At 48.8% G+C, this 27,929-nt stretch overlaps 2 protein-coding genes and 1 long non-coding RNA gene across 6 annotated transcripts in view; 2 read left to right on the top strand and 1 right to left on the bottom strand.

Moving 5' to 3' along the window:
• Window positions 1–639: 639 nt before the first annotated feature.
• Window positions 640–8,840, bottom strand: C11H2orf49 (chromosome 11 C2orf49 homolog). Its single transcript, XM_055539537.1, has 4 exons — window positions 8,569–8,840; window positions 6,677–6,843; window positions 2,786–3,161; window positions 640–966 (listed from the first exon to the last, which is right to left on the bottom strand). Exons 1-4 carry the CDS (start codon window positions 8,665–8,667, stop codon window positions 910–912), a joined length of 699 nt encoding a protein of 232 aa, XP_055395512.1. The 5' UTR covers window positions 8,668–8,840; the 3' UTR covers window positions 640–909.
• Window positions 8,841–8,918: 78 nt separating this feature from the next.
• LOC129622818 (uncharacterized) lies at window positions 8,919–11,572 on the top strand. 2 transcript variants are annotated; one of them, XR_008700144.1, is made up of 4 exons: window positions 8,919–9,057; window positions 9,723–9,773; window positions 10,143–10,833; window positions 11,163–11,572. It is a non-coding gene; the product is annotated as an uncharacterized LOC129622818 (long non-coding RNA). The 2 variants fall into 2 exon arrangements; XR_008700143.1 differs by lacking the exon at window positions 11,163–11,572 and having other exon boundaries at window positions 8,960–9,057; window positions 10,165–10,516.
• A 3,590-nt stretch (window positions 11,573–15,162) lies between these two features.
• TGFBRAP1 (transforming growth factor beta receptor associated protein 1) overlaps window positions 15,163–27,929 on the top strand; it is a 34,143-nt gene continuing 21,376 nt past the window's right edge. For all 3 annotated transcript variants that reach the window (XR_008700142.1, XR_008700141.1, XM_055539535.1), the window contains exons 1-3: window positions 15,163–15,541; window positions 22,131–22,831; window positions 25,638–25,832. Coding sequence is in view for 1 of the 3 variants with exons in the window: in XM_055539535.1 (XP_055395510.1) it covers window positions 22,144–22,831; window positions 25,638–25,832 (883 nt within the window). In the remaining 2 variants the exon portion in view is untranslated. The remainder of the gene's footprint in view (window positions 15,542–22,130; window positions 22,832–25,637; window positions 25,833–27,929) is intronic.

The following is a 27,929-nucleotide window of genomic DNA, read 5'->3' as shown; positions in this document are numbered from 1 at the left end:
CGCTGCTCTGAGCGACCCCCAGACTCAGCGGCCTCTCTCCTGCCAACTGCACGTGGCACTGAGCCCCCTGGCTGTCTCCCAGGCTTCCTGGATCCTCAGGCTCTAGCCTTCTACCCCGTCTTCCTATCCCCCGAGTCTCCTGCCATCAGATACCACCTCCAACAGGATCACTCCCCTCAAGAGCTTAAAGCCAGCTTCACTTGGAAAAGACTACGCTCCCAGGAGGGAGTGATTCCTGACTGAGAGGGAGGTCAGAGCCGCCATGACTACATGGCAGGAGCATCCAAGGGCTGGGCACTTTACTCTCCAAAAAGCAACTCACAATTACAGGGAAGAAGGAGCAGGAAGAAGCACTGGGCTCCCTTTTGGCTTCTATGAAAAGAGGCAGCATGGGCGTCAAGGACAGCAGTGTCCTCTGAACGTTCTGCAGGCATGCTCTCCGTGGGGGCCCTGAAGAGGACGCTGGCAGTACTCACTAAACACTGTGATGGACCGCTATATTCTTTTGATTGGGAAAAATAATAAAAATCATGAATTTCTAATGTATTTGAGTTTAAAAAAACCCTCAAATTTCCCCAAAGACCAAAACAGACAATTGAGCATAATTCTTAAAATTCAACAAGACTTGCAGCTAATTATGTGACTAGGGCCAATATAAATGACTTTATTACACTGCTTGTTTAAAAAGAAATTCCTTCCTAATCAGAGCATGAAAGGCAAGATTTTCCCCCCCCACAGGAAGGAAAGGAGGGAGAAAGGGAAAGAAAAGGACTTTATTTTTTTGAACCTAATTTAAACCTCTTAAGAAAATTCCACAATAATCAAGATCTCTGTAAATACTGTCAATATATGTGAACTTGCTTGAAAAACTACAGTTACAGTTATATTTACATTTTTGGAAACTTTCCTTCACGGCCATGTCACATGCTGTATCTTCCTCTTGGCTTCTGGGGGTTTCAGGTTAATCTGAAAACACAGGAGCAGAAGTCAGTGCACACTTGCAGAAATGTCGAAGGATACCCCAAAGGCGTATTTTACACCAAGACTGACGGCTGACACAGGAATGGTGGCGCGCTGCTGCCGCCTGGTGAGGGAACTGGAGGCAGCAAGAAAGAAGGCCAGCCCCCAGTCCTGTGTTTACAGCTGCGTTCTCAGAGGTCTGTTGGACAGACTGGCCCGGGGCACAGACAACATGCCCAGGCTTGGACCTCACCCCAGAGCCAACTCAACCAACACCCTCAGGAGGTGCTGGAATGCGACCCTGACCCCAGCGGGGTTTTCTGGAAGCGCCCCCAGTTACACTCAGAGCTGAGAACGACAGCCATTCCAGACCTGCTTCCTCCCTGCGGGGCCCATCGCACCCCAACCTCACAGTCTACGATCTGAGTACAAGATTTAAAAGAAAAGTCACACCTCTGAAAGAATGAAAGTTTTCTGAGTAGAAAAATGCTTTCCAAGAGCTTGGGGGGAAAAAAAAATCCTCAGTGCTCACTGACCATAATATTCAAGGGCCTCCCTCACAGTTCCACCTCTCCTCTCCCCCCGCGCCCCGCAGTGACTGAGGACAGACGCAGTGTGGTGCCATGAGAAGTGCGTGTGCTGGGGTCAAGCAGACCTGAACTCAACTACAGACTGCAGCCCTAGACTAGTTTAAATTATTGAGGCGGCTTCCTCCTCATCTGTGAAATGGGAAGAGCTACTGTACCCACTGCAGGGGGTGGCTGAAAGGAGTCTGAACAATGAACTGAAACGAGAACTGTGGGCTGGTCAGGTCACTGCAGCTCTCTCTCCGGGGTCTGCTATTTAGGTCTCAACTAGTCAGTCTTGATCTCTTTGACATAGAACATGAAGATGATAACAAAGCTGAAGAATATACAGGAATGCTGTGGACTGAATACCTTTGTCCCTCAAACTCCCTGTGCTGAATCCTGACCCACAAGGTGGCGGTGCTGGAGGGGGGCCTATGGGAGGCAGTTAGGTCATGAAGGGGATGAGTGCCTGCCCCCATAAAACAGACCCCAGAGAGCATCCTGCCCCTTCTGCCAGGAGAGGACGCAGAGGGAGCGGCTGACTCTGAACCAGGAAGTGGGCCCTGACCAGACGCTGAGTCTGCCTTGACTGTGGGCCCCAGTCTCCAGGGCTGCAGGAAACGAACGTTTACTGTTGGAGCCACCCAGTCAGTGGCGTCTGTTGTTAATATCGGCCTGAATGAACTAAGACAAGGAGTGAAAGCTATAAAACTGCACATATATATATATGTAAAATCTCATAATTAAACTCAATATATTCTGGCAACTATACAGATCTGCCATTTGAAATGCAAGCATTCAGACAGTAAGTCTAGTGGAGCCTAACAGAGCAGAGTCTCCCAAACCACCTCCATCCTCCTAAAGACAGGTGCATGTGAGGCGGGAGGGGGAGGCAACTGGTAAACCCTAAAGACTCTGGTGTGATTTTAAGGTAAATGCAAAACAGACCGATTCAAGGTCAATATCTACAATGCCGCTTAATAAATGTGTAAGCCTGCCCAACCGAGTTAACATTCTGAGTCTTGCTAACACAGGACTACTTCCCTCCTTTAGTTCCAAGAGCACAATCTAGGAAAAGTGCCCAAAAGGCACTCCCTTTACATGTTTTAAGCAGAAATAAACTGAGTGCACTTTAAAAGACATTAGCTTATCATGGATCCCAGGGCCACACACAGGGACTGAGACATAGAAACGAGACATCTCTGCAGAGCGGACCCCAGGCATGCAGCTGGCGCAGACCGCGAAGCAGCACTCACCGAGGCCTCGGCCTCCTCCTTGGGAGCAGCTCGCTTTAACTTCACGGGAGTGGCTCCCATAGGCGACAAAGGCGGCGACCTCACAGGGCCCAAGGGACTTTTCCTATGTGTTAAGTCATGGTTCTGCTTAGTGTCATTATTATCGTGTTCCATTTTATTGTTCGTAGGCAAATTGGAAGACAAAACTAGGGGTGAAACACTTGAGGAGGAATTTGACGATTTTCTAAAGGCATTACTGGTAGCGCTCGCCTGGGGCGGGGGCCTGAGCCGGTCATTATCCCCGTTCTCCGTCTTCTTCACTTTTATGCTTGTACTTGTTGAACTTCCGTCAAACACAATGAGGGGTCTTTTCCGCAACCCATCTGCAGGGCTACTCCTGAAATCACAGAGATGTATTCATGAAAAGTACTCTCTGAATGGCAAACCAGTTCCCTGGAACTCAAAGCTAAAATGATCAAAAAAGACTTGCCTAATCCAAGTAGGACTACTGGAAATGAAGTTTTCTATGTTTACCCTAAATGAAATAACTTTCTGCTGCTTTGAACTTTACAAAATTTATCAACAAAAATTTAGTTATCTTTCATGTATACAAAAGACATAGTTATTTTTAGAGCATCAATCCATCAACTAACCCTAAAACTTCAAGTGGGCCTTATGAAGCATTATACGAACAAAGCTAGTGGAGGTGATGGAATTTCAGTTGAGCTGTGTCAAATCCTAAAAGATAATGCTTTGAAAGTGCTGCACTCAATATGCCAGCAAACTTGGAAAACTCAGCAGTGGCCACAAGACTGGAAAAGGTCAGTTTCCATTCCAATCCCAAAGAAAGGCAAAGAATGTTCAAACGACCGCACAACTGCACTCATTTCACATGCTAGCAAGGTAGTGCTCAAAATCCTTCAAGATAGGTTTCAACAATACATGAACTAAGAACTTCCAGATGTACAAGTTGGATTTAGAAAAAGCAGAGGAACCAGAGATCAAATTGCCAACATTCACTGGATCATAGTAAAAGCAAGGGAATTCCAAAAAACATCTATTTCTGCTTCATTGACAAAGCTAAAGTCTTTGACTGTGTGGATCATAACAAACTGTGGAAAACTCTTCAAAAGATCGAACACCACACCACCTTACCTGTCTCCTAAGAAACCTGCATAAAAGACAAGAAGCAACAGTTAGAACTGGACATGAAATAATGAACTGGTTCAAAACTGGCAAAGGAGTACATCAAGGCTGTATATTGTTACCCTGCTTATTTAACTTCTATGCAGAGTACAACATGCGAAATGCCAGGCTGGATGACTCACAAGCTGGAATCAAGATTGCCGGGAGAAACATCAACAACCTCAGATATGCAGATGACACCACCCTTATGGCAGAAAGTGAAGAGGAACTAAAAAGCCTCTTGATGAAAGTGAAAGAGGAGAGTGAAAAAAGCTGGCTTAAAACTCAACATTCACAAAACTAAGATCATGGCATCCAGTCCCATCACTTCATGGCAAAGAGATAGGGAAACAATGGAAACAGTGATAGACTATTTTCTTGGGTTCCAAAATCACTATGGATGGTAATTGCAGCCATGAAATTGAAAGACTCTTGCTCCTTGGAAGAAAAGCTATGACAAAGCTAGGCAGCACATTAAAAAGCAGAGACATCACTTTGCCAACAAAGGTCCCTATAGTCAAAGCTATGGCTTTTCCAGTAGTCATGTACCAGTGTGAGAACTGGACCATAAATAAGGCTGAGTGCTGAAGAACTGATGCTTTCGAACTGTGATGCTGGAGAACTCTTGAGAGTCCCTTGGATAGCAAGGAGATCAAACCAGTCAATCCTAAAGGAAATCAACCCGGAATATTCATTTGAAGGACTGATGCCAAAGCTGAAGCTTTAATCCTTTAGCCACCTCATGTAAAGAACCGACTCACTGGAAAAGACCCTGATGCTGGGAAAGATTGGGGGCAGGAGAAGGGGACAACAGAGGATGAGATGGTTGGATGATATCACTGACTCAATGGACATGAGTTTGAGCAAACTCAGGGAGATGGTGAAGGACAGGGAAGCCTGGTATGCTACAGTCCATGGACAGAGACTTGGTTATAACTCATTGACTGAACAACAACAACAAATTTTAACTTTTAAAAATTACCATCCTGTTTACAGAGTTATCCTGCCCATGTATCACTGATTATTTAGAAAGGCTAACAAACTACAAAACTACACTAATCACCATACTGGCAGCTTACAAACAAGGAACTGACAGGACATCTGACCCCACTCATTAAAAGTCCTTAAGTCCAGGCATTTTCCAATCTAACTGTAACATTTATATAATTTTAAGTTTGTAACTGCCAAGTCTTCACATTCAGTTTCTGAAAACCTAATTTCCACTCTTAATTGTAAGTATAAATAATAAAAGCATTCATTTGTTCAGTATTAATTAGACCTCAAGTGAAACAAACGTCTTGGCCGGGACGGGGTGGGGGGGCACTTTCAGTTAGACATGTTAAAAGAACTTGAACAACCAGTTATTAGGAAAAACACTTCAGCTTTGCTACTGAGAGTCCTAGTAGGGACCAGCAGCATCAGCACCATCTCGGGAGCTTATAAGAAATACGCTCATCCTGAGCTGACTGTGTTCTGATCAACACTGAGACTGTATACACATCTGTTCGCCAAAAGACTATACACAGACGACACACGTGTTATGTTCTTCCGCTCTTCTCAGAAGTGGGAAATAATCACCCATCAGTCAGGAATCTTTCTTCGTCACTAGAGATTAAAACCACTAACTCAGAGCTAAGGTGCTCCTTATGCAGCCCTCTTATGCCATCTTCTCCCATTGTCTGCACTGCCTAGGACAGTGAGGCTCTACAAAAAATATTCAGTGATTAATCAACAGCACCCACATGTAATGAAATAGACACAGGAAAATAATTAATTAGGCCACTTAGAGATCTTAAGATACTTCGTCCTAACTAACTATGCTGACTAATTAAATGTACAAAAGGAAATTCATCTGCTTGTGGTTTTACAAAAAATTTTCTGGAATTTAAAATTTTCTGGACTTTTCTGGGGTTTATGGAAGTGATACAACTTTATTTCTATTTTATTCACAGACCTCATGGCCTTATCTGACTCCGCTTTTTTCTCCTACTTTCGCTTTTTTCTCCTACTTTAATAAATCTTGTTGGCTCTGCCTCCAAAACACAACCAGACCCCAAATACTTCTGACCAAGTCCAGTACCTCCCCCAGAATCACCACTGTCTACTGCCAGGAATACAGAACAACACCCGGCCTGGTTCCGTCACCCTCCCCCAACCTTAAACCACGTCTCAGTATAGCAGCCAGAGTAAACCTCTTAACACGTGCATCAGACGGTATTATCTCTCTGCTCGAAATCCTGCGGTGGCTGCTCATCTCAGGGCAGCCCAGGTCCTGGCGCACTCACCCTCTGCGCCGCCTTCCCTGCTCGGCCCCACCTGCCTCCAGGCTGCTCCTGGCCATCGTGCGGACACACCCCTGGCCTGGCGCTCGTGTTCAGCCCAGAACCTGGCTCACCCCCTACTTTCCACAGGTCTCTCCACTGAAATGTCACTTCTCAGCGAGGCTGTCCCTGGGCACTTCACCCACAGCTGTCACCCTCTTCCCATGTCACTTTTCTCCTTCACGGCAGTATGCCCTGTATTTGACTTAACTTTTTTACTGTGTTTCTCCCAATTCAAATTTGAGCAAGGAGTTCGGGCAGTTTGATTTACACTACAGCACAATGCCTATGCTCAATAAACAGCAGCTGAGTAAGTATTTTTTTTACTTAAATTCACCTGGGGAAAAAAAGAAAAGCAAGATTGTTCAGTCATATAAAACAATAACCAGAACCACAGAAAAAGTACCTTTTTGTCTCCTTTTTTATCTCGTGTTGTTCTCTCTTCTTTTCCATCATTTTCCCCCATCTACTCTTTGGCAAATCCCTCTGAGGCAGTGGTATTGCATGCTGAACATAAAGGTCGGTCAGGCTGTCTTTGTTTACTCTCATGTCATTTTCAACAGTTATGTTCTTCTGTGGAAAAGGAAGCAAAAGCAATTTCCAAACAACAGCCTTCATTTTAAGCACCTATCCAACAGGGTAAGACATGAGTGCTGAGATAACAAGTATGAAGCCCCTTCCATGTTTGGACACATGCCTAACATCCTGTATGCTGCTGCAAGAAGCGGTACTATAGAAAGGCTAAGCTCTTCAAGTTTTCTGTCCAGCTTCATCCTAAAGACAATGGTCATGTGTCCTCAGTGTGGAAGGACAGCAGTCCACACTGCTCAACCCACACAGGAGGCATAAAGGCCATTTCCAGTAGCAGCATCTTAACCTATGAATGCAACTGCAAACTGGGAACTGTCTGGGGAGACCAGACAAAAGCAAGCAAGCAATGATAACAGTTACTCCATCCTGTCAGAAAGGTATCTAGAGAGTTACTGTCATGAGCAGATCGGCAGGCTGGAGGTCTCACCCCCTATGTTCTTCCCCTAGTTTTCCTCCTTGGGAAACTATATTAAACCTGGGCTCACCACCCAGACCTCAAAGCGATTCTCAAACTGTGGTCTCTGGACCAGCTGCCAGAACTCGTTAAATATGGCACTCCTTAGGCCACACTTCAAAATTACTGAACCAGAAACTCTGTGCATTGAACCCAGCAGTCTGTGTTTTCACACATGCTGGGGTGACTGTGAGGGACCTAAAACGTTTCACAACCACAGGGAAAAAAGGTAATTGATATCTCTAAAAAATTCTCCCGGGGTGTGGGGTGGGGGGTGGGAGGTGAGAGGGCCCGGTTTGAGGAAACCAGAGAAAGAGTATTGAGGGGAAAAACAAAAGGAAAATAACAAAACATGCCACTTAAACCCCCCCCCCAAAGTTTTCAGCAATTCTCCACCACTTTAAACAAAACTCATCACTTAAAAAACAAAAAACAAAAACTTTTTTATACTGGACGATTAACAATATTGTGATAGTTTCAGGTGGACAGCAAAGGGATCCAGCCGTACATATATACAGATCCATTCTCCCCCAAATCCCCCTCCCATTCAGGCTGCTGCACAACACTGAACACAGTTCCCGGTGCTCTCAGATCAGATCAGTCGCTCAGTCGTGTCCGACTCTTTGCGACCCCATGAATCGCAGCACGCCCGGCGCTCTAGAGTACAACAAAACTCAACACTTTTTTTTTTTGGTCTTATCTTTCGTCTGCTATCAGAGGTCACAACAGCTGAAAAAGAGCAAACGCTGCTTTGAGAGCCAGGAGCCCTGAGTTCTCCGGCTGCACCATCTAACGGCGGTGTGAACACAGAAGTCACTCCACCTGTCTGGGGCTCAGTTTCCCCATCTTTGAACTCAGTGAGTGTGGAGAACTGACGACTTCTCCGATGCCCTCCAGGCCGGCAGCCGGGGACCGCCACCCCTTGTTCCCATTCTTCCACGACCTTCCCCAGCCCCTCTTGGCAGGCCCTTGATCACACCCAGGCCGCGGGGGCCGTCTGGACTCCCCTTTCCGAGCCATCGGAATCCCAAAAGACTATTCCTAACTCCCAGGAGTCCCTAGAACTCTGAAGACGTCTCTCTCTCGACAGGCGAGGGCGGAGACCCGGCCGGTCCGCGCGGGGCAGAGAACGGCTCGATCCGGCGGCTGGCACGGCGGCGACGGGTGTGTCGGGTGCCGCCGAGGACTACTCGGGGCGAGCTCAAGTCCCAGCGCCTCCCCGAAGCAGGCCCGCCCGCAGCAGCGCGCCGCACCTGCTCTAGGGTGAGGAGAAGGAACTCCTGGGACAGCAGCTCCGGGTGCAGCAGTAGCTCCGAATCCGTGCAGCTGCGACCGCCCACATCCCCCGCCATCGTCGTCGCCAGGAGACCCCGGCCGGCTACCCACAAGTCTCCCGCGAGCAAGCGTCCCGGAAGTGACGTCACGCAGGCGCGGCGGCCTCGGGTGTGTAGTCACTCTGTGTGTGCCGCGCGTCGCGCTCCGCCTCTCCGGGCAGGCTAGGGTGCTGGGCGGGCTCTAACCGGGGACTATCCCCGGAGGCATAAAGAAGTGAAAGAGCTCCCTGCAGAGGAAACTGGCGTTTCCAGTCTGGCAGGAAGAGAGGGAAAGGCGAAGTTCACGAGCCACGATTGGTCGCGCCTGGTCGCGCTTCCTATGGCGTCATAGACAGAAACCAATGGGAGCCCAAGGGCAGCCTCGCGGGAAGACGGCGAGGGAGGACGGTAGAAGTTAGTGTAAATATGGTGAGTAGTGTTATGAAAGCGTCTTGGCTTTATTTTTTGAACCTTTTTATTGTTTGTTTCCTAATCTTCCTTCAATATGATGTAAGGCCAAAGGCTTTAATTCCCTGGAACCCAGCGCCTGGCACATAGTAGGCACTCAAATATTTGTTCCCGAACTTAGACTCGGAATGAACCTACTCCCACATGAAAGTAAGAGCAACCGAGAAGTGCCGGGGACACAGACGCACGTTAGTTTAGTTTCCCCAGTTGTGAAATGGGAATAACGCCCCTCACACTGTTGTGAAGATGGAGCCAAAGTAGGGCAAATCCCTCCCCTGTTACCTCTGCTGCTGCTACTGCTAAGTCGCTTCTGTCGTGTCCGACTCTGTGCGACCCCATAGACGGCAGCCCACCAGGCTCCCCCGTCCCTGGGATTCTCCAGGCAAGAACACTGGAGTGGGTTGCCATTTCCTTCTTCAATGCATGAAGGTGAAAAGAGAAAGTGAAGTCGCTCAGTCGTGTCCGACTCTTAGTGACCCCATGGGCTGCAGCCTACCAGGCTCCTCCGCCCATGGGATTATCCAGGCAAGAGTACTGGAGTGGGGTGCCATTGCCTGTTACCTCTGGCTACCTGGAAATGTGACTACCGGTTCTTGTTTTTTTTTTTTTCCCCCTGTGGTTTTCAGGACTTAACTTGATGTCTCAAGCGCTTCATCAGCAAAAACGTTTTATGGCAGGTAAGACCTGTGCTTTTTATTTTTTTCCTCGTATTTTCCAGTTTAAAACTAGAAGTACTTCCCTGGTTAAAACGAAATCCTTTAAGATAACTATTGGTGCCTCTGAAACAAACGTTTCAGGATAGGAGTGTCGCCAGGGCAGAAGAATAAAATCAAGAGTCAGAGAGGAGGAAGTATTGGTAAAGTTCCCGTGCCCTCCCCACTCCAGGGGAAGGAGAGACAGGGTCTTTGGTAATGCCTGCCCTCACTCCATCCTAGGAAGAGCCTTAGAGAGAAGAGCCTCTGAAAACAGGTGGTCTGCTGTGTTTTAATCAGTTTCTGATGCAGAAGTAGGGTGGGGGATAATTTGCCTTTCTAACGATTTTTGAGGTGCTGTTTCGAATGTGTACAGGCAGAAGGGCCACCTGAAAGAGACTTCTGCCACATCAAAGCAAGGAAGCTACAGGCATCTGACCTGCAAGCCAGGCAGACACCGTGATTGGAGGCTTCAAGCCGGGCTTGTCAGCACCTAAACCACAAGACTGAAAACCAAACCCCAGAATGGACAAAGAGCGCCTCTGAATTCATGCGGGACCAGAGATGTGAGGACCAGACATCTCCTGCTTCTCCTTGTCCTGGCACCTTACACATTCCCTAACCAGACACAGCCCTGAGGAAGAGCGCTGGCCACCCGTGATAAGATTATTGTCACTGGCAGCTAAGTGGGGCTTAAAGTAGAAATAAAGTTCAGTTACAGAAAAAAAGTTCCATTTGTTCCACATTTGAGTTTCTAGACTGAAGTTCATTCCTGCTACAACAGTATTATCTGTGTTATATAGTAACCGAAAATGCTCAGGTTTTATTATGAGAATTTCCCCTTCCTCAGAGATCATGAGGTTTTCATTAACATTTTTATTTGGGGCCTGTAGTTGTCAAGAACAAAGCTGAGGAAAAACAACAAACACTGCCCTGCTTGGTGTCGTCGCCTCACTGGTTATGAGCTCCTCTGGAACATAGTCCACCACCCCACCCTGACCCCCTGCCTCGGCCCTAGCAACACAGTGCATACGCTTAAGTATGCGTAAGTATTCAGTGTCTACTGAATGAATGAATCATGAACAAGATATATAATGAGAACCTGGGGTGTTGATTTCTCTTATTAGCAGTATAATACTAAGAATTCAGTTGTATCTATTCAATGCTTAATCTTCATTAATGTTTTAGGCCATCTTTTTCACACTCCATAGAACTTGTTTAGTATGGACCAAAGGGATATATAATAAGGATAATAATTACTTCCCTGGTGGTACAGTGGATGGGAATCTGTCTGCCAGTGCAGGGTACATGGGTTTGATCCTTGGTCTGGAAAGATGCCACATGCTGCAAGCGACTAAAGCCTTTGTTCCACAGCTGCTAAGCCCACACTCCAGAGCCTGTGGGATGCAACTACTGAGCCCATGTGCTGCAATTACCGAAGTCCATGAGCTTAGAGCTGGTGCTGCACAAGAGAAGCCACCACAATGAGAAGCTCACACACAGCTAGAGAATAGCCTCTGCTTGCTGCAACCAGAGAAAGCCTTTGTGCAGCAACGAAGACCCAGCACAGCCAAAAATAAATAAGTATCATCAGTTCAGTTCAGTTCCATCACTCAGTCGTGTCCAACTCTTTGCGACCCCATGAATTGCAGCTCACCAGGCCTCCCTGTCCATCACCAACTCCCGGAGTTCACTCAAACTGACGTCCATCGAGTCAGTGATGCCATCCAGCCATCTTATCCTCTGTCGTCCCCTTCTCCTCCTGCCCCTAATCCCTCCCAGCATCAGAGTCTTTTCCAATGAGTCAACACTTCGTATGAGGTAGCCAAAGTACTAGAGCTTCAGCTTTAGAATCATTCCTTCCAAAGAAATCCCAGGACTGATCTCCTTTAGAATGGACTGGCTGGATCTCCTTGCAGTGCAAGGGACTCTCAAGAGTCTTCTCCAACACCACAGTCTAAAAGCATCATTTCTTCAGCGCTCAGCTTTCTTCACAGTCCAACTCGCACATCCATACATGACTACTGGAAAAACCATAGTCTTGATTAGACAGACCTTTGTTGGCAAAGTAATGTCTCTGCTTTTGAATATGCTATCTAGATTGGTCATAACTTTCCTTCCAAGGAGTAAACATCTTAATTTCATGGCTGCAATCACCATCTGCAGTGATTTTGGAGCCCCCAAAATAAAGTCTGATACTGTTTCCACTGTTTGCCCATCTATTTCCCATGAAGTGATGGGACCAGATGCCATGATCTTTGTTTTTTGAATGTTGAGCTTTAAGCCAACATTTTCTCTCTCTACTTTCACTTTCATCAAGAGGCTTTTTAGTTCCTCTTCACTTTCTGCCATAAGGGTGGTGTCATCTGCATATCTGAGGTTATTGATATTTCTCCCGGCAATCTTGATTCCAGCTTGTGCTTCTTCCAGCCCAGCGTTTCTCATGATGTACTCTGCATAGAAGTTAAATAAGCAGGGTGACAATATACAGCCTTGACGAACTCCTTTTCCTATTTGGAACCAGTCTGTTGTTCCATGTCCAGTTCTAACTGTTGCTTCCTGACTGCATATAGGTTTCTCAAGAGGCAGATCAGGTGGTCTGGTATTCCCATCTCTTTCAGAATTTTCCACAGTTTATTGTGATCCACATAGTCAAAGGCTTTGGCATAGTCAATAAAGCAGAAATAGATGTTTTTCTGGAACTCTCTTGCTTTTTCCATGATCCAGCGGATGTTGGCAATTGGATCTCTGGTTCCTCTGCCTTTTCTAAAACCAGCTTGAACATCAGGAAGTTCACGGTTCACATATTGCTGAAGCCTGGCTTGGAGAATTTTGAGCATTACTTGACTAGCGTGTGAGATGAGTGCAATTGTGCAGTAGTTTGAGCATTCTTTGGCATTGCCTTTCTTTGGGACTGGACTGAAAACTGACCTTTTCCAGTCCTGTGGCCACTGCTGAGTTTTCCAAATTTGCTGGCATATTGAGTGCAGCACTTTCACAGCATCATCTTTCAGGATTTGAAATAGCTTCACCTCCACTAGCTTTGTTCGTAGTGATGCTTTCTAAGGCCCACTTGACTTCACGTTCCAGGATGTCTGGCTCTAGGTGAGTGATCACACCATCGTGATTATCTGGGTCATGAAGCTCTTTTTTGTACAGTTCTTCTGTGTATTCTTGCCACCTCTTAATATCTTCTGCTTCTGTTAGGTCCATACCATTTCTGTCCTTTATTGAGCCCATCTTTGCATGAAATGTTCCCTTGGTATCTCTAATTTTCTTGAAGAGATCTCTAGTCTTTCCCATTCTGTTGTTTTCCTCTATTTCTTTGCATTGATCGCTGAGGTAGGCTTTCTTATCTCTCCTTGCTATTCTTTGGGACTCTGCATTCAGATACTTATATCTTTCCTTTTCTCCTTTGCTTTTTGCTTCTCGTCTTTTCACAGCTATTTGTAAGGCCTCCCAAGAAAGCCATTTTGCTTTTTTTGCATTTCTTTTCCATGGGGATGATCTTGATCCCTGTCTCCTGTACAATGTCACGAACCTCTGTCCATAGTTCATCAGGCACTCTTATCAGATCTAGTCCCTTAAGTCTATTTCTCACTTCCACTGTATAATCATAAGGGATTTGATTTAGGTCATACCTGAATGGTCTAGTGGTTTTCCCTACTTTCTTCAATTTCAATCTGAATTTGGCAATAAGGAGTTCATGATCTGAGCCACAGTCAGCTCCCGGTCTTGTTTTTGCTGACTGTATAGAGCTTCTCCATCTTTAAATGAAGTTAATTGATAATTCCTTTGAAAACTTTATATTCTTAAATATGATGAATCAAGACAACATGAGGAGTATAGAATTAGCCATGTGCAGATCTTTGCATGTTTATGGATTAGTTACATACAGCTGCCAGACGTGTGAAATAGACTTCTCAAAAACTTCAGGAAGGTTTGTAGATGGAATAACATGCACGTGTAGAGTTTGCCATTTTAAGAATCTTCTGACAAATTTTTTCAAAAAGGAAATAACTATTTCTGAATTATCTTCTTTTGCTCCTCTTTGTTAACACATCTTCACTCCTAGATTGTGTAAAGCAGAACACAAATGTTCCATAAAGTATTTCAACCAACAGAGCTTAATTTTATGTATAAAAAATTTCACCATGGTGTTGAGTTCTTATCCTTGCTCTGTTCTTACTCTGTGGAATGTAGGAGAAGTCTTTCACTTTGTGTCTGTTAATTCCTGTGTACAATGTAGAAATCAATAGGGCTTACTTCATAAGGATATTGCTTAAATGAGGCCACCACGGTAAGTCCCTTAGCCCTGTGTCTGGCTGGCAGTCAGTAGGTGTCACCTCTACCTAATCTCATGCCAGGGCATGGCAGAGCCCTGAAACGACAAAGCAGAGTGGATTCTAGGCCAAGTGGGCCAGTGATGAGCTGAGTCACACATTCTCCATGGGCCTGGGCAAAATGAGATGGATGAAAACTCAGGTGGAGCCAGAGAGCTGGCTCCACCAGACCTGCACTTGCCTTTGAAGCTCAGGTAGCTGTACACTCTGGAAACCCCTTACCCACCTGGAGGTTGGGCCAGTGATGCTGGATCCACAGGGTCAGGACTGAAACTCTTGTCTGGGTGTGGTGGGACGTGTGTAGCCAGAAAGGATGGACGTAAGAGGTCACAGAAAATTAATTCCTGATGATTATTTGCTTCACTTGACTTTTTGGGGGGTCATTTGTTTTTCTCCCTTTGAAACAGAAGGCTGCAGAGTAGTAGCTGGTATCTGCCTCTAGATAGGGGACTACGTCTTTGTTTTATATTCTCCAGGGGCTGGAGGAAACCTGAGGTCTTGGGGGCTCTTAACGTCAGGAAAATCATTGAGAAAATTGGGCTTTTCACATGCTGACAGTTGCGCACTGGCGGCTGTAGGGGGAATCTTCTTTTTCTCTGTGGAACTGGAGTTTGACTATATGTTGAAGAGAGGCCCATGGATTCATCCTAACCTAGGACTCTACGCTGTAGTTTGACCCACAGGGATAGCTATCGATTGGCGCTCCTGAAGGAGTGGGTAAATAGTCCAGGACTCCCTGCTTCAGTAAGGACACCCTGCGAATTCACCGCCCCTGGGGCTCGGGGCTAGCTGTGGGCCTGGGGCGGGCGGCGGGCGGCTCGTGCCCGGCCAGTCCATTTCAGCCCTACCGGGGCCACCAGCCGCCATCCACTCGCTCCTCCAGTCCAACTATGTAAGGTGGCCGTGCGGTCCAGCCTTTCCCGGGATGGAGGGATGGGTTCATTCACTTGTTCGTTCAGCAAGTACACTGCCCAGCGCCGTCGCGGTGCTAGAAATAGGGCGGCGAGCGTGTCCAGCAGGCCCGGGGGAGGAGAAAGCGCGGTCCCGGCAGCTGCAGCCTTGCAGCGTTACCGACCCCGCCCAGGGCCCGGCAGGCTCAGCTCGTGCGCCGCGGAGATCTGCGCGTCTCCCCGCCCACCGCCCCCGCGAGCCCCGAGGCAGGCGCTCCGGGCCTCCCAAACCCGGGGCATCCGAGGCCGGAGGGGCGCCCCCTCCCGCGGCCCGGCCCAGGGCGGGGTCTGCAGCCGACGCGGGGCGCAGGCCGGACGGGGACCGGCGCTCCCGCCCCGGCCACCCACGTGACGGGAAGCGGCGGGGCCGGGCCGGGCCGGAGCCGAAGCCGGGGCCGGGGCCGGGGCTCAGGAGCGCGCGGCCCGGGGCGCGGGGCCCGGAGCGGCCGGAGCGCGGCCGGTGAGCGGGCCCAGGGGCGGAGCGGGGGCGGGAAGGGGGTTAGGGGGCGGCGGGTACTAGCAGGTGCGCGCGGGCAGGTGGCGAGGAGGGGACTGCGGCCGAGCTGGGGGTGGGCGCGCTGCGCGGGGACCCGGCGGGTGTGCGGCGTGCGCGTGTTCGGGGCTGGGAAGACCCGAGACCTCGTCCGGGTTTGAGTGAGCTGTTCTGGGGGGAGGAACCCAGCAGGACGACGCCCCGCGCCCCCTGCCCCTCCACCCGAGCATGCGATCGTTTCGTCGCCGTGGTTGACATTTCCTGGAGCTCCTGGGATTTGAGAGCGCAAATTCCGGGCCACAGTCGGGGCCGAATGTCTGGCCTGAACTGGGAGACCGGGCAGGGGTGTGTGATGGGAGGCGGGGATTCCTCGCCGCCGTTCTGTCCTGGGACGCAGGTGCTATGGAAGTTGGCTTCTCCTCTGCCCGCCTTCTGTGTTTTAAGAGGTGGCTTTCAAGACAGAAGCTGTCACCTCTGGTTGCTCGCACCTGCCATCACTCCCGCCAAAGGCTTCCGGTGACCATCAAACCCCCCTCCTAGGTCCTAGCTGGCTGCAGGAAATGGGGTTTCACACAGCTCTTCTTCATGCACATAGGCCGTATTGAGTTCAGGGGTCCCAACCTGTCGGATCAGGGTTCCATCCTTGAGCAAGTGCCCGGGGAGGGCAAGCAGCCGTGGGGACAGTGGTGGCAGGTGGAGACCCAGGGAGAACGTGTGTGGAGGGTCCACCAAGGTGGGAGCCGGCAGCCCGGCCCGGAGCTCACGGCTGGAGGGGGCACCGAGCCCACTGCCCTCCTCCGGCCTCCCTTCTCTGTTGGTCAGCAGGAAGCTCCAGCCTTATGGTCGGATAGGAAGGAAGAGCTGGACAGCTGCTTCCTTTTCTTTTTCCTTCCACTTCTGCCAGCCCTGCTGCCTCCGCGGTCACTGAAGCGGCCTGTCTGGCGTATGACCTTCCCAGGCTGGGTTCTTCGCTTAACAGGGGCAGAGCCACTGTGTGGTGGGAGTGGGGGGATGGAGTTGTGGGTTCAAACGCTGACCCTGCCCCTTCTAACTGGGAGCCCTGGGCATTCACTGGACGTTCTGAGCCTCAATTTTCTCAATCAAAACCAGGGAAATATGAGAAAAGATACATGCAACGCATAAAGAGAATGTGCATGTGGCACAGAGCCTGGCACTTAGTAGCTGCTAGATAAATTACAGTTCATAAACAGAAGTCATGGGGCCAGAGCTGTCTGGGCTCTGAAGTGGGTGGGCTCGGCTCTGAGTAATTGTTAACCAGGTGAGGGCTCCCTCTGCAGTTAGTAGACCCCTCCTGGACTCTGAACTCAGAGTGCGCATTTTCTGTGCTCATTTTCCAAAGACCTGGGGGGACAGGTGTGGTGGCCGTCACCTGCAGGTCCGTCCTCTGCCCCTTTTCCACTCGACAGTGAGCCTCAGCCCTCTGGTCCTGGAGGCAGCTTGCCCTCCACTGCAGGCTCCCGGGACACTCCAGCCTCTGCCTAAGCCTCCAGCGACAGGGGTTTGCCTGGGGTCCCTTTCTCCTTCAGGCAGATCCAGTGGACAAGTTTTAAAAGCACAGAGATCAGTGTTTAAAAAACGCTAAACTTTCCAGGCCTGATTTGCAGCTAACCTCTCTGTTCTTACACAAAACATTATGGCTATTCCTTCATGCTAAAGGATCATGTGATCCTTTAAGAAAACTCGAGGAAATTTTCCTTAATAGGTTAAGCATCTTCATCTTGGCCTGAGCCCAGTTCTCATTAGAAATACATTAAAGTAATCATTTGTGGTGGCCAGGTGTTTGGAGACTGCCCAAGAATTTGGCCCATACTTTACAACTCATCTCTTCTGTGGCAAACCTGACTCGTTTTTCTTTATTAAAAAACACTGTACTACTAAATGAAGGCAGAAGAAGCAAGTTAATCTGGGGCTACCCTGAGTGAGCTGAAATGCCTCATGCAGAAGGGCAGGAGGAGTCACTGAGCGTGCTGTGAAATCTTGCAGGTGATTTGAGGTCAGGATCTTGTCTTGATGGTCAGGTAGCTTTGTTGAGGAAATAAACATTCAGGAAAAAGAACATGTAAAAGGGGACAATTGCCTAGCATCCAGAAGGCCCTCAATAATTCTTAACAGCTGTTTGAAAGTCCAAGATTGAGGAAGATGTTACAAAGGCAATGCCCTGGAGACCCAGACCACCCTCCTACCCCCCACCCCTGCTCCTGGCCCACCTACCCTGCCCTCTCCAGATCCCTATTTTGCTTGTAACTGTTGCTGTTGCTCTTATAGGATCCATAGGATAGGTATATAGACACACACTGTGTGCATGTATGTGTATACAGGTGGTGTGTATAAATGGTGTATCTGTGTATGTGTACATACACTTGCGTGTGTGCTCAGTTGCTCAGTCCTGTCCGACTCTTGTGTGACCCCATGGACTGTACCCTGCCAGGCTCCTCTGTCCATGGGATTTCCCAGGGAAGAATACTGGAGCGGGTTGCCATTTCCTCCTCCAGGGGATCTTCCCAACCCAGGGATCCAACTCACATCTCCTGTATTGGCAGGCGGGTTCTTTACCACTGAGTCACCTGGGAAGCCCAACTTTAGGTAGAAGGTCCTTTTTAAAATGCACATTAGAATTCATCTTTAGTGGATTCATAGGAAGAGCCTCCTGTTACAGGGCTGTGATACCCATCAATGGGTCTTTACCTCTAAAGTGATGCCTCTCTGGTGCACACACAGCTGTGTGGGGCTCTAAAGGGTTTGTTTCATTTTAAAGGGTTGGTGTAATTCTCGAGTGTGTGATTCTTTGCAGACACATGGGACGCCACGCCCATCTCAAGGCCGTTCTCATATCACGTGCGCATTGTATGACAGGAGGTGACTGTCCTTTGGTTCAAGAAAAATAATCATTGCTATTATTTTTGGCTGCACCTCTCAGGGGATCTTAGTTCTCTGGCCAGGGATCAAACCCGTGTCCCCTGCATTGACAGCTCAGGATCTTAACCACTGGACCACCAGGGAAGTCCTCCAAAAAATAAACATTGGCGAGGATCCCATTTCAATCAACTGCACTTTGTCATAGCATTATTTTAGGATATGTTTATTTCTGTCTCAGATCAGGAGTCTCTCTCTTTCTATATATATACATATATATATATATTTTTTTTTTCCTTTCTGTATAATTTTATTTTTGGCTATGCTGGGTCTTTATTGATGCATGGGCTTTTCTCTAGTGTGGTAAGTGGGGTTCTCATGGTGGAGGCTTCTCTTGTTGTGGAGCACAGGCTGTAGGGCACACAGGCTTCAGTAGTTGTGGTGCACGGGCTTAGTTGCTCCACGGCATGTGGGATCCTCCCAGACCAGGAATTGAACTCGTATCTCCAGCACTGGCAGGCAGATTCTTTGCCACTGAACCACCAGGGAAGTCCTTTCCCTTTCTTTAATCTTGTGACCTTGAGTCTATTAGCCAGTTTCTGCAAATAGATAATCTGTCTACTTCAAACATTGCCTTTATTCTGTTTTTATTCTTTGAGTGGTGACCTTTAATGCAGCCTGGCCTTGGTGAGATTTAGTTCAGAGAGAATGCAGAGGGAAGCCAGGCCTGGAGTAACACAGCATGCAGCTCCAGCTGGCTGTGGATAGAAATGGAGGCATTTGTGTGGCCGGGGTAGCAGAGGCTGAGCAGAGGTCGGGAAGTAAGAGGCTGGGGCCCTGAAAGGTGCCCACACTGCCCCTTGCAGGGCTTCTGACTCTGCTGGACCGTTCCCCATCTTCCAGTAACCCGGGATGTATGGAAATATTCAGACTTTGTAAATACAGATTCAGATGAACTAAGCTCTGGATTTAGATGAACTAAGAAATGACAAGTTAATCATTGACATGGGTTGTAAATGTTTCCGTGAAGTGAGATTGTAAACAAGGAACGTGCATTTTATGATTCCTGCCAGGCTTATTAAGGGCTTCCCCAGTGGCTCAGTGGTAAAGAACCCTCCTGCAATGCAGTTGACGAAGGTTTGATCCCTGGGTGGGGAAGATCCCCTGGAGAAGGGAATAGCAACGCACGGCACTACTCTTGCCTGGGGAATCCCATGAACAGAGGAGCCTGGTAGGCTACAGTTCATAGGGTTACAAAGACACGACTGAGCATGCGTGCACACCAAGCTTATTTAACCGAGGCTCTGTATCTATTATGTTTCCAGGGTAAGCTGGTTTGGGGAAATGAGTATATTTTTTATAAATATTTTTAAATTAATATTTTATATATTGAAAAGAACATTTACAATTCACATGAGATGTAGAGAGGAGCAATAAAAGCAACTTGGCATAGGGAAACAGACATGACTAATACCTTTGAGATCAGCTTCTGCCCACTCACATCCTATCCCCCTTGGGTTTCTGTTCTTTATTCCCTTACTTTTCTTTATGATCTCACTATGTAGGGCTGCAGCTCTAAATAGTACATTAGTTGGGACTTCCATGTTTCTGCATCTTACAAGGCCTGAAGTATCAGGCCGAATATAGCATCCGCAGCTCCCCTTTCCAGGGAGGTTTACCGAGTCATGGGTGGGCTGCAGTGCATGCCCTCACTGCTGCGTGGTGCTCCATCCGTCCATCCATCCATCGTGGCATTTCCATTTCCCCCCAGTTGCAAACAGGACTGCTGCTAGCTTCCTTGCTCATGTCCTGCTGAACATCAGTGAAGCCAAAAGGAGAATCCCCAGCTCCCCAGTTGCCAAGGGCTTCCTCCGTCACCCACGTGGTCTGGCCAGCCCAGAAGCCTCCACCAGCAGCAGGGGCATGCCCATGGATCCGGATTCTTGCAAACCCCCAGCATCATCAGACTTGGGAGGTGTCCATTTGATGGGTATGAGATGAAGTCTGCTTGTAGCTACAGTTTGCAATTACAGGTGGTTCTGCAGGTTGATCTCTCCCCCATGGCTGTTGATCATCGTGTTTTCTCTTCTGAATGTGAGCCCTTTGTCTGAGATGGCTATCACAGATTTTTCTCCCAGTCTGGGCCTTGCCTATTCATTTCCCTAGTGGTGTCTTTCAGTGGACACTCTTTTTAAATTTCTATAAAATCCTGTTTACCAGCTTTTTCTCTTTTATGGTTAGTGCTTTTTGTAACCTAAAAAAATCTTTATGCACCCCAAGATCCCAAAGATGTTCTCCTATCTTTTCTTCTAGAAGATTTGTAGTTTTAGCTTTTGTTTTTAAAATAACTTGATGCATCTCAAATTAATTTTTATATTAAGAGATGATATGAGGTAGGGATAACCGAGGTTAACTGGAAGATCCCCTGGAGAAGGGAATGACTACTCACCCCAGTATTCTTACCTGGAGAATTCCATGAACAGGGGAGCCTATTGGGCTACAGTATATTGGGTCGTAGAGTCAAACCTGACTGAGCTGCTAACACTTTGACTTTTCACTTTCAATGTTAACCACATGTTCCAGCAGCCATTGATTGAAATGACTTTATTTTTCCCCACTGAATTGCACTGGTGCCTTTGTTTCTGCTACTTCTAATTTGTGAAACCAAAGTCCTTTCCAGAGGAAGAAGTAAGAAGCCCAGGCTTCAAGTTTGGGACAGTGTGTCTTCCAAAGGGAGTAATCTATTAACTGACCTCACAAATTTGCTAAGTACCTCAACTCTCCACCTGCAAGCCTTGGAGATTCAAGGCACATCTTTACCGCTCCACACCAACAGATTGATTCTGGGAGCCAAACATGGCGCTGGGGCAATGCGCACACCTCAGTGAGAAGAATGCAAGGGAATTGGGGGTGTGGTCCCTGCTTCTGACTCCTGTGAGATCCAAGGGGCAGGAGTGAACCCCACCATGGAGCTGTGCTCCACCATTCACTTAGACATCCAGTCAGGTGGCTGGTGGGGTTTGGGGGCACATTAGTGGCAATCATTTTTGTCTTTTTCCAAAATGTTTGTCTTGTGTTGTCTGTGGGTGAGTAGACGTGCTCTTCTTCTACCCAGAGGTTTGTTTCTGAAGAACAATGTAGGGAGACTCCGTATATAATAAATCTCAGCTCTGTTGAGAGTTGAATATTCATTGGAAGGACTGCTGCTGAAGCTCAATCCTTTGGCCACCTGATGTGAAGAGCCGACTCATTGGGAAAGACCCTGATGCTGGGAAAGATTAAAGGCAACAGAAGAGGGCAGCAGAGGATGAGATAGTTAGAAAGCATCACCGACTCAATGAACATGAGATTGAGCAAACTCAGAGAGAGAGTGGAGGACAGGGGAGCCTGGCATGCTGTAGTCCTTGGGTTCAAAGAGAGTCAGACTTGACTTAGCGGCTGAATGACTGTTGAAGAGAGTTGGCAGTTACTTACAAGCACGTGTGTGCTCTCCTGCCAGGGTCTCTGTTTGCCTGTGGGAGAAAGCCAAGTCAGAAGTCTTTCTTTCAGTATTTTTCACAAGTGTCAAATGATTTCCTTTCTCTGAAGTTACAACTGGGAATTGACGTTTCTTTGTCACGCCCGGAAATGGTTCTGTCCGTCCCTCGTTCCTCTAACCTCCCTTTCCTTTCCTGTCCCTCAGAGCCGCCGCCAACATGATGAGTACCAAGGCCTTCACCCTGGTCCCCGCCATCGAGCGGGAGCAGCTGCTGGGCGACCGGGACCGGGGGTCGCTGGAGTGTGTGGAGTGCTGCGGCCGGAACCTCTACGTGGGCACCAGCGACTGCTTCGTGTACCACTTCCTGCTGGAGGAGAAGACCTTGCCCGGCGGGTCAGCCACGTTCACGGCCACCAGGCAGCTGCACAGACACCTGGGTTTCAAGAAGGCAGTGAGCGAGCTGCGGGCCGCGTCGGCCCTCAGCAGGCTGCTGGTGCTGTGCGACGGCTGCATCAGCCTGGTCCACATGCTGAGCCTGGAGCCCGTGCCCTCGGGTGCCCGCATCAAGGGGGCCACGGCCTTCGCCTTGAATGAGAACCCGGTGAGCGGGGACCCCTTCTGCGTGGAGGTGTGCATCATCTCGGTCAAGCGCAGGACCATCCAGGTCTTCCTGGTGTACGAGGACCGCGTGCAGATTGTCAGGGAGGTGTCCACGCCGGAGCAGCCGCTGGCCGTGGCTGTGGACGGCCACTTCCTGTGCCTGGCCCTCACCACCCAGTACATCATCCTCAACTACAGCACGGGCGCCGCCCAGGACCTGTTCCCGTTCTGCAGCGAGGAGAGGCGGCCCATCGTCAAGAGGATCGGGAGACAGGAGTTCCTTCTGGCAGGCCCTGGGGGCCTGGGTGAGCAGGGCGCCCAGGCGCCTCCACTAACCTTGCCACTCTCTGCCCTGTCTCTCCACCTTCTGTCCTTGCTTTCATGCTGAGGTTGGAGAGGGAGGTTGTGGTTGTGAAAAGCAGACACTCGTGGACTGTGTTTGGCGACATTGAGGCAACAGGCAAACAATCGCATGCCCAGTGTCTGCTCAGTTTTCATTAGACTGTTTTGTGAGTGTGGGTTTCATGGCACAAAAATAGGCCAGTCATAGCATCACCTATTTTGTGCTAAAGTACAGCCTGAGGAACTTCCCAAGTGGCTCAGTGGTGAAGAACCTGCCTGTCAATGCAGGAGCCTCAGGAGATGCAGGTTCAATCCCTGGGTCGGGAAGATTCTGGAGAAGGAAATGGCCACCCACTCCAGTATCCTTGCCTGGGAGATCCCAGGGACAGAGGAGCCTGGCAGGCTGCAGTCCTTGGGGTTGCAAAGAATCGGACACGACTGAGCACAGTACAAAGTAGAGCCTGAAGATGGCTCCAGAGAGAATTCCTGTAAGGGGATAAGAGCAAAAATAAGAATCTGTAAGACTTCCTTATAGGATTTTCTTCTGTGTATGGGTTTCCACCTGGTCTGTGTTTATTCTCCATTCTAAAAAGGAGTTGGGGGAGCTCACTTCTAGATATTTTGAAGTGTGGAGGCTCCAAGGTCATGGCCCTGATTTTCTCTTATTGACTGCAGTTTCATGCTACCAAAAAGCATCTAGTTTAGTCGCCAGCTTCTTGGAAGGGCTTTCCTTGTGTCCTGTGGCCTTTCTATTCTCGGCATCACCTCCTGAGAATCATAGCTAGCCGCGTCGTTTTTGGTTGTAGGCATGGATGACACACAGTGTCAGGCAGAGCTTTGTTTCCTGCAAGCTGGGAATTAGGATGATAGGTTTTCCAGATCAACTGTGTTTTGTTTGCTTGTCTGTATATATCCCCACACCTGCTTCAGGAGTCAAAAAAGTCAGACACGACTTAAGGACTGAACAGCAGCAGTTAGCGCTTTAAGTACAAAGTAGATAAACCGTCAGTGAGTATGGATGTTATCATTGACAAACACTCAACAGCAGACTGTCTTGAATTGCAGAGTTAATTGTACCCCTGTATCAGAGAAAATGTGGAACCAGAATTATACCTGAACTCTCAGTGGTGGCAGGGGGAACAGGACGAGAGTTCCGTATGGGACATCTTGTCGAGTGGCCCACATACAGTAGGTGCTCAATAAGTATCTGAATGAATGCGTTCAGTGTGGAGTGAATGTCTAGGGAAAAGCTGGTGCGGAGAAGGCAATGGCACCCCACTCCAGTACTCTTGCCTGGAAAATCCCATGGATGGAAGAGCCTGGTAGGCTGCAGTCCATGGGGTCGCTAAGAGTCAGACATGACTGAGCAACTTCACTTTCACTTTTCACTTTCATGCATTGGAGAAGGAAATGGCAACCCACTCCAGTGTTCTTGCCTGGAGAATCCCAGGGACGGAGGAGCCTGGTGGGCTGCCGTCTATGGGGTCACATAGAGTCAGACACGACTGAAGTGACTTAGCAGTAGCAGAGACGCAAACCCATGGGAGGACTGGATGTGGCAGAAAGCTTGTGAAGCTTCTTAAATTGTGCGGAATTCTCTCTTCCCCACGTGTGAGGACACGAGCAGCGTATACCTTCATGTGGGTGTGTGTACACTATTTTTGGTTTGTTTTTTATTTTGTTTTTGTTTGTTTGTTTATATGGCTGTGCTGGGTTTTCATTGCTTGCAAGGGCCTCTCTCTAGTTGCAGTGAGCAAGGGCGACTCTTTAATTGTGGTTCATGGGCTTCTCACTGCGGTGGCTTCTCTTGTTGCAGAACACGTGCTCTAGGGCGTGTGGGTTTCCGTAGTTAGAGCATGTGAGCTTAGTTGCTCCAAGGCATGTAGGATCTTCCCGGATTGGGGATGAAACCCTGTTTCTTGCATTGGCAGGTGGATTTTTTACCACTTGAGTCACCAGGGAAGACCCATGTGCACATTTTTTAACCTTATGTTTAATTTAGTTCAGCTCAGTCACTCAATTGTGTCTGACTCTTTGCGACCCCATGGACTGCAGCACACCAGGCTTCCCTGTCCATCACCAACTCCTGGAGCTTGCTCAGACTCATGTCCATAGAGTCGGTGATGCCATCCAAACATCTCATCCCCTGTCGTCCCCTTCTCCTCCTGCCTTCAATATTTCCCAGCATCAGGGTCTTTTCAAATGAGTCAGTTCTTCACATTAGGTGGCCGAAATATTGGAGCTTCAGCTTCAGCATCAGTCCTTCCAATGAATATTCATGACTGATTTCCTGTAGAATTGACTGGTTGGATCTCCTTGCATTCCAAAGGACTCTCAAGAGTCTTCTTCAATACCACAGTTCAAAAGCATCAATTCTTCAGCGCTCAGTTTCCTTTATGATCCAACTCTCACATCCATACCTGACTACTGGAAAAACCTTAGCTTTGACTAGACGGATCTTTGTTGACAAAGTAATGTCTCTGCTTTTTAATATGCTGTCTAGGTTGCTCATAGCTTCTCTTCCAAGGAACAAGCATCTTTTAATTCTATGTTTAATTAGAAGGAGGTATAAGGTGGACATTCTGGGGAGAGAGGTTCCCTTCATTAGAACAGATACGAGGGTCTTCTGTCCACGCAGGCTGGTATATCATCTCTCCCATCCTGAAATGTGATGAAGAGAACAGGTATTCCACGTCCAGACACCTCTGCAGAAAACAGGCAAGCAAACCACAGCTCTCTGAAGCCCCCTGACGCTCCCTGTTTTCCCAGGCATGTTCGCCACGGTGGCTGGGATCTCCCAGCGTGCGCCTGTTCGCTGGTCGGAGAACGTGATCGGAGCGGCTGTGTGCTTCCCGTACGTCGTCGCCCTGGACGACGAGTTCATCACCGTGCACAGCATGCTGGATCAGCAGCAGAAGCAGACCCTGCCCTTCAAGGAAGGCCACATCCTCCAGGATTTTGAAGGTACGAGTTTCCACCGAATCTTTAGGTCTTTTGTGATGCTATTTCTTCACTAAATGCTATTAAGGAACCACTGGGAACATGGCCTCTTGCTGAACACAGAAATTCCATAGGCAATGGTGATACAGTCTTTGAGCTTCAGGGGCACGGAGATTAAAGGGAAAGAGGCATTTAAAAAAATAGCTGCAGCATTTGAGAGCTTGACAGCAACAAATAAGGCCACCTAGGAGAACAGAGTAGGAAGTATTTCCTAACTATACCAAGGAGGGCTTCCTGCAGGAGGTGGCATTTGAGCCAAACTTTTGAGGATGAGCTGGAATCAGCCAAGCACGTATGGTATGAAGGAACCTTTAGGCAGAGAGAAAGGCACATGTGAGTCTGCACAGGAGGGAAGCCCAGGTCCCGGACTGTGTAGGTCATTCAGCATGACTGCGGTGCCCAGTATGTGAGGAGGGCAAGCAGGGGATGAGGCCTCAGCAGATCAGGGCAACCAGGGAGCGAACCACACGAGGGATCTATTGTGGCTCAGTGGTAAAGAAACCGCCTGCCAAGCAGGAGATGCGGCTTCCATCCCTGGGTCTGGAAGATCCCCTGGAGAAGGAAATGGCAACCCACTCCAGTGTTCTTGCCTGGGAAAGCCCATAGACAGAGGAGCCCAGTGGGCTCTAGTCCACAGGGTCTCAGAAGAGTCAGACATGACTTAGCAACTAAACAACAAGAACAACAATTTCATTATGAGCATCTTCACATGTACTGAAAAGTTGAAAGAGAAGCAAAGTGACTTCCCATCCCCTGTTCACCTGGATTTGGTACTGGTTCACTTTCAGCTGAGCTGTCTGGAAGTGTGTAGAAGAGATCATGATACTGAATCCAGAACCCTGCAGCAGGCATTTTTCCACATAACCCCAGAGCCCTTTCCATACCTCGGAAATGCGCTCTCAGCCCTGCCCCTGGCCAGATTTCCCGGCTTCCTAAGAACACCGCTTGTGAGGTTGCTTTGAAGCCAGGAGCTCATGTCTATCTGTGCAGTCATTGCCTTTGCCCCCAGGGCTCCCCAGACACTGCCCTTCCTGTGTTAGGTGCTAGGGACACAGCCTGCTGAGACTTGTCATCCCACATGAGTGTGTCAATGTTCAGCTTGGGCTCCAACATGTACACGCATGGGAGAGCTTATTCACAACAATGTTACATCCTCCGTGGGCTGAGGGTGGAGGCAGCCCCGGGGGTCACCGGCACAGGGAGGCTGGTGGCATAACTACCCCAGGCGGGAACATGGGAAGCCTCCTGGAAGGAGGACCCAATGCGGAGCAGGGGCTGAATCTCCCAAGTGTTGGGGGATGATGCTGGGTGGCGTGGAGACAGAGGACGCAGACAAGACCACCAGGCAGGGAGCCCAGGAAGGGAGGTGCGGGGGCATCCGGCGGGAGAGACCAGGTGGTGGGCCTGGGCTGAAGGTGATAGATCCCAAGGAGTGGGGAGCAGAGGGAGCAGGAAGGTGTGGCTGACCCTGAACAACTTTCAGACAGAAAGACAAGGCCATTCCACTGCTTTCTGGGAATAGGCATTAATTTAGTTGAAACGCACCTCCAGAGAGAGCAGAACTCGCTCTCAATGCTTGGCAGGAGGAGTTCTCTTGGGTGCAAGTCTGACTGTCCTTTGGATTGTGCAGGACTTCATGGTGCCGAGGGTCAGGGTCTCTCATGGGATGGAGACCATAACCCTGGGACTCGGTGATCTTGACCATAGTGGGCAAGTGTGAGATGTTAGCTTATGGTTCAGAATGTCACCTTGTAATCTTAGTTTCTTGTAAACTGACCAACCTGGAGAGAAAAGAATTTTGAACAGCTTTATTTGAAAAAGTGAAAGTGTTAGTTGCTCAGTCATGTCCAGCACTTTTGTGATCCATGAACTGTAGCCCACCAGGCTCCTCTATCCATGGCGTTTGCCAGGCAAGAGCACTGGCATGGGTTGCCATGACCTCCTCCAGGGGATCTTCCAGACCGAGGGATCAAACCCAGGTCTCCCGCTTTGCACACAGATTCTTTTCCATCTGAGCCACCAGGGAAGCCCCAGCCTTATATGAGGAGTAGCATAATTCTT

This window comes from Bubalus kerabau, chromosome 11 (assembly GCF_029407905.1).
Source record: "Bubalus kerabau isolate K-KA32 ecotype Philippines breed swamp buffalo chromosome 11, PCC_UOA_SB_1v2, whole genome shotgun sequence".
In the NCBI taxonomy this organism is placed as follows: domain Eukaryota; kingdom Metazoa; phylum Chordata; class Mammalia; order Artiodactyla; family Bovidae; genus Bubalus; species Bubalus kerabau.
The sequence above is the reverse complement of the archived record's forward strand: the minus strand, read 5'-3'. Positions and strand labels throughout refer to the sequence as shown.